The following is a 10086-nucleotide window of genomic DNA, read 5'->3' as shown; positions in this document are numbered from 1 at the left end:
TTCTTTTTCCCAGCAATCCATGTGGAGTCATATCAACCGCTACTTTCTTATCAGAATCCCAGTAGTTGTCCCAAGTAATTACCCATTCAATCAAAAAACACCATATATGCTATATTATATACTGTAAGATTTAAGTATTAAATTAGGCCATTTCTCTATGGATCTTCACCTTCTTCATGCTTCGGTACTCATTACTACCAATTTCAGTACAGGATCAGTACTTGTCCCATCTAAAATGCCCACGATCTCCTACCATCTTGTAACATCCAGAACTAGTGTCAGTGTCCCTCGTGCTTTCAAATATTGCAAGGCCATGAGCAGCGAGACGATCTCAAGCCATTCCGATATTAATGTTGTTAGGCGATCAGCTAATTACCATCCTCCCATTTGGCACTATGATTATATCCAGTCTTTGAGAAGTGAATATGTGGTACATTTTTGTGCTTGCAGTGTTTTAATTTACTTATGTCTCACTCATGATTAGCTCCAACTGGCTACGTACTGACAAACTCGAATTAATAGGGGGAATCATGCACGAGACGAATTGAGAAGTTGAAGGGAGAAGTGAGGACGATGCTTCACAAAGTGGTTGACCCTTTACAACAACTTGAGCTGATTGATATCATACAAAGGCTTGGAATATCTTATCACTTCGAGAGTGATATTAGGACAATACTAGAATTTAGTATATTCAATCCTAATTATCAAGGTGGCTATATGTGCAAGACAGATGATTTATACGCCACTGCTCTTGCATTTAGACTATTGAGACAACATGGATATAGCTTCCCACAAGGTAATAAGCAACTTACTGCAGCTAGCCAGTATATGCTTTGAAACAACTAAAATTACATGCATATTTACTCATCAGCTGATGACTTCTTGTGATCTTTGTCCACTGCAGAGATTTTCAATCGCTTCAAGAATAATGAGTTAGGATGTTTCGAGCCAAAGACATCTAGGGAATTCTATGCTTGTATGAAGCCTCATTCCTTTTAATAGAAGGTGAAAGTGTCTTGGAAGAAGCAAGAGATTTCGCAACAAAAACACTCAAGGAGTTCATCATGAAACTAAACACGGATCAAAATCTTTCTGCTATGGTTAGCCATGCCTTGGAGCTTCCACTGCATTGGAGGATACAAAGGTTGGAAGCAAGGTGGTTCATTGATGCATATAGGAGTAGAGAAGATATGAACCCTATCTTGCTTGAGTTTGCAGAATTTGATTTCAACATGGTACAAGCAGTCCACCAAGAAGATCTGAAACAAATGTCTAGGTAACTAAGAACGTTGATTAACCTCATTTTGTAGATCTTAGCCATCTTGATTCGCAAGGCATTAGTGAAAATGCATTGCTATGATTATAAAAATGATACATTTTTCTTTGGTTCATATAAATTAGGTGGTGGAGTAACACAAGCTTTGGAGAAAATTTGAGCTTTGCAAGGGATAGGTTGATGGAAAATTTCCTATGGACAGTGGGAATATCATTTCAGCCTGGGTTTGGATATAATAGGAGAATGTTAACAAAAGTCTTTTCACTAATAACAACAATAGATGATGTGTACGATGTATATGGCACTTCGGATGAACTTGAGCTCTTCACGGATGCTGTTGAGAGGTTTGTATTAATGGAAATATCACACCTTTGATGTTTAATATACGTACGTACGTACATATACATATATATATATATATATACACATGTATATGTATGGCTTACAATTGAAGTAAAGACTTAGGTGTAATGTTTGTGGTTGCAGATGGGATGTCAATGCAATATTGGAACAACTTCCTTATTACATGCAAATATGTTTCCTTTCTCTTCATAATTCAGTTAATGAAATGGCTTTTGACACTCTCAAGGAGAAAGGGTTGAACAACATTCGATACCTTAAAAAAGCGGCGAGACCTTGATTACTAAATTAATAATATTTTTTCTCTAACATTTATTTTTTTCTAAGTATTATATATACTTCCTCTAGTTCATTGCTCTACTATGAATATTTCAGTGGGCAGATTTATGTAAATCTTATTTGTTGGAGGCGAAGTGGTATTACAGCGGATATACACCAAGCTTTCGAGAATATATTGAAAATGCATGGATTTCAATAGCAGTACCAGTTACACTGTTGCATGTTTATTTTGCTATCGCAAATCCGATAACAAAGGAAGCCTTGGGTTGCTTGGAAGAGTATTCGATTATAATCCATTGCTCATCAATGATTTTCCGACTTGCTGATGATCTTGGAACATCTAAGGTACTATGTAAACCATTCTATCATAAAAGTCTCGTCAAGAATTTTTAGACTACTTGACATGAACATTGGTTAACATCTACACACACACACAGATACACACACACACACAAACATTTATATCCATGTTATTGAACTCAGGTTGAGGCAGAGAGAGGTGATGTTCCTAAATCGATCCAATGCTATATGAATGATACTGGTGCCAGTAAAGAAGATGCTCGTAAGAACGTAAGATTTTTGATTGATACTGTTGAGAATAACTGTAGATCTAAGACTAACTCGAAGTATAGTAGCGGAACTAAACGAAAGAAATTGATGACAATCACACAGAACTAACACCAAGAATTAAGTGGTTCGACTCAAAAAAGAGCCTACGTCCACTGGTAGGGTCGGTATCGAAGATTTCACTATCAACCGAGATGGAGTACAGATGAATACAACAAAACTTCACAAGGAAGTTATCTCTCAAACTCACTCTAGACTTCTCTCTCAAGAAAACGCTTAAAAACAAGACAAAATGATTTCTGAAGTCTATTTGCAAAGAGGAGGCGCCGTTTGATATTTATAGGAAAAGTGAAAATTCACTTTTGTGAACATTGGCTCGAGCGAACGTCGAGCGAGTGTCGAGCGAGCGTAGATTTTCTGCACTTCGCTCAAGCCAACAGTTGAGCGAGAGTCGAGCGAAGCTCTCTGCCTGAACTCGCTCGAGCTGAATGTCGAGCGATACTTGAGCGAAACTCTCTGTCTGAATTCGCTTGAGCTGAGTGTCGAGCAAATGTCGAGCGAAGCTCTCTGTCTGAATTCGCTCGAGCTGAGTGTCGAGCGAATGTCGAGCGAAGCTCTCTGTTTGAATTCGCTCGAGCCAAGTGAACCTCAGCTCGAGCGAACCTACGACACATGCACTGTTCAATCTGAATTCAAGCCACCTCTTAACAAATCTCCACCTTGGCTTGAACTTTGCCAATTTCAACACAAAAAACCTCCAACCACAAAACCAATCCCCCAAAACAAATCCCTTACGGGAATAACAAAATGCGAACACCAATCAAGTCCAAACAAAGTTTGAACTTGTATATTGCAACTGGTTTAGTCATCATATCTGCTGGATTCTCTGTAGTAGCAATCTTCAGAATCTGTATAGCACCCTCTATAACAATCTCTTTGAGAAAATGGTACCTGACATCAATGTGCTTCGTTCTCTCATGATACGTTTGATTTTTGGTCAAATGTATTGCACTCTGACTGTCACAGAATACTGAGATCCCATCTTGTTGTAAACCCAAATCATTGACCAAGCCTTTCAACCAAATGGCCTCCTTAACAGCCTCTGCTGCTGCCATGTACTCTGTCTCGGTAGTTGATAAAGCAACAGTGGATTGCAATGTTGCTTTCCAACTAATAGCTAACCCACACAGAGTGAAAACATAACCTGTCAATGATCTTCTCTTATCTAAGTCTCCAGCATAATCAGAATCAACAAAACCAGTAACTTTGGAACTGAGATCGACATCTCTATCAAATATTAACCCAAAGTTCAGGGTTCCCCTAAGATACCTGAGTATCCATTTCACAGCTTGCTAATGAGTCTTACCCGGATTAGCCATATACCTGCTAACTACGCTCACGACCTGTGAAATGTCTGGGCGGGTGCAAACCATTGCATACATGATGCTGCCAACTGCACTTGAATAAGGAACAGTAGCCATGAACTGTTCCTCTTCATCTGTCTGAGGAGATAGGCAAGCTGAAAGCTTAAAGTGCGTAGCAAGTGGTGTACTTACTGGTTTGGAATCAAACATCCCAAATCTCTGAAGCACTTTCTCAATGTACTTTCCCTGGGACAAGTACAACTTTCTAGCTTTCCTATCTCTGAAGATTTCCATTCCCAAAATCTTCTTTGCAGCACCTAAGTCTTTCATTTCAAACTCATTTCTGAGTTGGGTCTTTAACAAACCTATGTCAGATATGTTTCTAGCAGCAATAAGTATATCATCAACATATAATAGCAAATAAATGAAAGACTTATCAAATAATTCCTTATGATAAACACAACTATCATAGTTACTTCTCAAATAACCTTGATCAATCATAAAGGAATCAAACCGCTTATACCATTGCCTTGGCGACTACTTCAAACCATATAAAGACTTCTTCAATCTGCACACATGATCTTCCTTGTTTTCAACAATGAATCCCTCTGGCTGATGCATATAAATGGTCTCTTCAAGTTCACCATGTAGGAACGCTGTTTTAACATCAAGTTGCTGTAGCTCTAAGTCATACAATGCTACTAAAGCAAGTAGTAATCTGATCGAACTGTGTTTCACCACTGGTGAGAAGACTTCAGTGAAGTCAATACCTTCTCTCTGACTGAAGCCCTTAGCAACTAAGCGTGCCTTGTATCTTGCATCTGTATCACCCTGGATTCCCTCTTTTCTTTTGAAAACCCATTTGCAGCCAACAGTCTTCACCTTCTTTGGCAACAGAACCAAATCCCATGTTTGGTTTTTGTGAAGAGACTCAATCTCTTCAGTCATAGCTGCGCACCACTGTGCAGATTCTGCGCTCTTGACAGCTTCTGAATAACTGGAAGGCTCCTGACCAACAATATTCTCTGCGGTAGTAAGAGCATACATTACCATATCTGCATGAGCATATATCTGAGGTGGTCTAATCTGCCTCCTCTGTCTACCAGTCGTTATACTGTAGTCTTGCTCACCTTGTGCGCCGCTACTCGAATTAGAATTATGCTCATCTACAATAGCATGATCTTGGGCGCCACTGGGCAGCCCTTGTGGTGCTTCTACCTGAAACTCCACCTGCTTTCTAACATCCTGTTCTTGTCCTGTAGACTCAGTAATCTCCTTTCTCGGACGAAGCATGGATTTTTCATCAAAAGTGACATCCCTACTGATCACAAACTTGGGTGATTTAGGATCAGTACACCACAACCTGAATCCCTTCACCCCACTGGCATACCCAATGAATATGCCCTTCTTTGCCCTTGGCTCAAGTTTTCCATCATTAACATGGAAATATGCAGGACAACCAAAAACTTTCAAATTTGAATAATCAGCAGGAGTATCAGACCATACCTCATTCGGAGTCTTCAAACCAATCGCTGTGGCTGGAGAACGATTGACCAAGTAACAGGCTGTGTTGATTGCTTCAGCCCAGAAATCCTTAGCCAAGCCTGCATTAGAAAGCATGCTGCGAGCTCTCTCCAAGAGAGTCCTGTTCATTCGTTCAGCTACCCTATTTTGCTGTGGAGTATGTCTAACTGTACGATATCTGGCAATACCCTCATTTCTGCAGAATTCATCAAACTCACCTCCGCAAAACTCCATACCATTATCAGTGCGAAGTCGCTTGATTTTCTTGCCCGTCTGATTTTCAATCAAAGCTTTCCACTGTTTGAAGTTAACAAATACATCACTTTTCTGCTTCAGAAAGTAAACCCAAACCTTCCGTGAGAAATCATCAATGAACGTAAGCAAATACTGAGCTCCACCTTTTGACGGGATTGAAGATGGGCCCCAAAGATCAGAATGAATATAGTCCACATAACTTTTGGTTCTGTGAACCCCTGTAGAGAACTGAACCCTGCACTGTTTTCCAAACACACAGTGTTCACAGAAATCCAGTTTACCTATCTTCTGATTACATAGCAAACCCTGCTTACTCAAAATTGACATCCCCTTCTCACTCATATGACCTAAACGCATATGCCACAAACGAATGACATCTGAATCTGGATCATCTGAAACTGACACTACAGCTGCACCTGTCACTGTAGAGCCCTGAAGGAAATAAAGACCATTTGTCTTATCTCCTTTCATCACAACCATAGAGCCCTTACTGACTCTGATAGCTCCACCTTCACCAGTGTACTTGTAGTCCAGAGAATCAAGAGTACCCAAAGAAATAAGATTCTTTTTCAACTCTGGAATGTGTCGAACATTAGACAATGTCCGGACAATTCCATCAAACATCTTAATTCTGACCGAACCAATTCCAGCAATTCTGCAACCCATATCATTCCCTAACAAAATGGAGCCTCCGTTGACCGATTCATAGTTAGTGAACCAGTCCCTCTTGGGACACATATGGAAAGTGCAAGCTGAGTCCATGACCCACTTGTCACTAAAGCGACTATTGGAGTCGCTAATTGCTAGAACAAGATCTAGGTCGTTAGACCTATCATCAGCAACACTAATGGCATTAGATGAACTAGTGCCGTCCTCTCTGTTTTTCAGTTTTGGACACTCGTTCTTGTAGTGACCAAACTTATGGCAGTAATGACATTTGACGTTTTTCTTACTAACCGTTGTTTGTGAACTGCCCCTGGATTTCCCCTTATTCTTCTCTGAACCCTTGTCATTCGATCTACCTCTGCTTGAGGACCCCTTAACAAACAAGCCACTAGCTTGTTCATTAGTGTTCTTCACACTCAATTTATTCCTCAACTCCTTAGAATTCAAAGCAGACTTTACATCTACCAAGGAAATTGTATTTCTACCATACAACATAAAATTCAGAAAGTTCTCAAAAGATGTGGGTAATGAACATAAAATAATTAACGCTTGATCTTCTTCTTCAAGCTTAATATCTATGTTCTTCAGATCCATAATGATTTTATTAAATTCATCTAGGTGTTCAGAAATAAGAGTACCTTCCTTCATTTTGAGAGTGTATAACCGTTGTTTCAAATACAACCGGTTGGTGAGAGATTTCTTCATGTACAGATTCTCAAGTGCCGACTAGAGACCAGTTGCAGTCTCCTCGTCAGCCACCTCTCTTAAAACTCCATCAGATAGTGACAAAAGAATAGTACTGTGTACCTTTTCTTCTTCTTCTTTCGAAGGAGCCGGAGAATCGTCAGATACCGACACTTCTAATACTTTTGACAAGCCCTGTTGTCGCAGTAAAGCCTTCATCTTGATGCGCGATAAACTGAAACTGTTCTGACCGTCAAATTTCTCCACTTCGAACTTAGCCATAGCCATCCCTCCAGATCACCCTGAGCCAATCTCTGATACCAGTTTGTTGAGAATAACTGTAGATCTAAGACTAACTCGAAGTATAGTAGCGGAACTAAACGAAAGAAATTGATGACAATCACACAGAACTAACACCAAGAATTAAGTGGTTCGACTAAAAAAAGAGCCTACGTCCACTGGTGGGGTCGGTATCGAAGATTTCACTATCAACCGAGATGGAGTACATATGAATACAACAAAACTTCACAAGGAAGTTATCTCTCAAACTCACTCTAGACTTCTCTCTCAAGAAAACACTTAAAAACAAGACAAAATGATTTCTGAAGTCTATTTGCAAAGAGGAGGCGCCGTTTGATATTTATAGGAAAAGTGAGAATTCACTTTTGTGAACATTAGCTCGAGCGAACGTCGAGCGAGTGTCGAGCGAGCGTAGATTTTCTGCACTTCGCTCAAGCCAACAGTTGAGCGAGAGTCGAGCGAAGCTCTCTGTCTGAACTCGCTCGAGCTGAATGTCGAGCGATACTTGAGCGAAACTCTCTGTCTGAATTCGCTCGAGCTGAGTGTCGAGCGAATGTCGAGCGAAGCTCTCTGTCTGAATTCGCTCGAGCTGAGTGAATCTCCGCTCGAGCGAACCTACGACACATGCACTGTTCAATCTGAATTCAAGCCACCTCTTAACGGATACAATGTGGAAAAATTTAATGAAGAACGCAGAGCCAATATTAGTTATCCCTTTTCGGAAACATTTGTCAAGATTGCAATGAACCTTGCAAGGATGGCTCAATGCATGTACCAGCACGGAGATGGGCATGGTGTTGAATACGGTGAAACTAAAGACCGCGTGTTAGCATTACTGGTTCATCCCATTTCCGTACACCAATGAAGTCCAGTGCTGAACCCAAATTTTCTTGTTTGGATCCAAAGAAATAAACAATATATATATATATATATATATATATTGCATGAGACACTTAATTACCGAGATTCATATTATATATATGATGTACAAGACGAACTCATCTCTCTGTAAAGATGGCCCCATTATTAATGCATTTACTAGCAGATTTTATTTATTAAACAGTCACTAACTATTTTCTAAGCAGATTTTATTTATTAAATTTAGCATGACATAATACATCATGCCTCCTAACTCAATTTTGATCCCTCCAAATAAAAACGTTATGGTTAAGATCGGCACTGTTGAAAAAATCGCATTATCTTACGTACGAACGAACAATATAAACAAACGAAGAATAAAGTAGGCACAAAGGCCGGGGAGGGGCCCGTGTTGAAAAAAGACGTAAGATTCGTACGACGAATTAAAATTGAGTCCTACTAAAAACAAAAAAACAGAAGTCCACTCGTCGTTTTCCCCATACGTTTGGGTAGTAAGAATGTTTAGAAATAATAATAATAAAATAATAATAAAATATTCAATAATAGTTAAAAATAATAAATAATAAAAAAAATAAGTAAATAATAATAAATTAATGAATAATAACGTAAAACATTGAGAATACTGAAGGTATTCTTGTCATCCAAAACTTATGCTAACGTAAAACCATGAGTATTGCAACATAGTAGTCACTGTAGCTGTGCATACATTGCACACACTACGTGGCTGCTTCTGCTATTTTATTTTTTGTTTTTTTAACCAAAATGTGTGTTGTTTTGATTCAATTTGAAAATTGGTTTCCTCTTTTCATCCGCATTCGAATTCATCCCATGAAACCACCCTCCTTCCTCGACACCAACCTGCTTCAATTCCTTTAGCTTCCTCAACCAAGCGCCTCCCGGCGACTCCGTCTCTCTCGTCAGCGCCACCGAGATTATAACAATGAACAGATTAACAAAAAAAGTACAAAATAACGCTTAAAAATGGGAGCAACCTATAGAACAACGAGCAAGGGAAGAATATATAGAAGCCGACATCTCGCCAGTCATAACCACTTTAACCTTTAGTACAAGATGAAGAGAGCAGAGCTTGTGTTTATTCCTACTCTTGGAATGGGTCACCTCGCATCCACCCTTGCGTTTGCAAAGCATTTGCTTGATAGAGATGACCGTTTCTCCATCACGGTTCTCGTCATGAACCTAGCATTTGCACCCACCAACCATAGCCTTGTACAGTTGGTTTTTGCCTTCGACACCCTCATAAGATTTATTAATCTTCTTCAAGTAGATCCTCCCCCGAAAGAGCTTTTCTTTAAGTCTGTTGAGAAATTCATCACCGAGTACGTAGAGAACTACACAAGTCATGTCAAAGAAGCTATTATCAACCATGTGTTATCCGCTTCGCTTCCCGTTGTCGATTTGGTGGGTGATTTGTTCTACTTCTCCATGATTGATGTGGCTCACGAACTTGGAGTCCTGTCGTATGTCTTCTTTACTGCTAATGCTGCTTTTTGTGGCTTCATGCTCTACCTTCCAACTTGGCATGACCAGGTGGGCATTGAGTTTAGGGAAACTGATCCCGAGTCAGTCATTCTGAGTTATGTCCTCCTGGTGCTTTGTCTTCATTAGCGCTCAACAAGGAGGGTGGGTACATCTGCTGTGTAAAACATGGTGGCAAGGGCTTATCTCTTGGTGGGCTAAGGTCGTGGTGGCGAGCGCTTAGCTCGTGGTGGGGAGGGGGGGCTGAGGTTAGTGGCTTTGATGGCTAAGGATTCGGGAGGGCTCGAGAGAGGGGGGGGGGGGGGCGTGGGTTTCATCTCTTGGAATCGAGACTCAAGGCACTTGGAAATGGCCAACGAGGGGAATGAGGGCATCGAGACTCGTTGTTAGTGAACCTGGTCCGATTTACAAGTCATGTGTGTAATGGATGTAGCC

General features: G+C 40.3%; 1 protein-coding gene and 1 pseudogene across 1 annotated transcript; both read left to right on the top strand.

Moving 5' to 3' along the window:
* Positions 1–313: 313 nt before the first annotated feature.
* Positions 314–8140, top strand: LOC121255295 (annotated as a pseudogene).
* Positions 8141–9225: 1085 nt separating this feature from the next.
* LOC121255294 (UDP-glycosyltransferase 71K2-like) lies at positions 9226–9780 on the top strand. Its single transcript, XM_041155561.1, has one exon. The coding sequence runs from the start codon at positions 9226–9228 to the stop codon at positions 9778–9780; it is 555 nt and encodes a 184-aa protein (XP_041011495.1).
* Positions 9781–10086: the final 306 nt, after the last annotated feature.

The sequence above is a fragment of the Juglans microcarpa x Juglans regia genome, chromosome 3D (genome assembly GCF_004785595.1).
Source record: "Juglans microcarpa x Juglans regia isolate MS1-56 chromosome 3D, Jm3101_v1.0, whole genome shotgun sequence".
Taxonomy (NCBI): Eukaryota; Viridiplantae; Streptophyta; class Magnoliopsida; order Fagales; family Juglandaceae; genus Juglans; species Juglans microcarpa x Juglans regia.
Note: the sequence above shows the minus strand (reverse complement) of the source record. Positions and strands in the feature narration are given on the sequence as shown.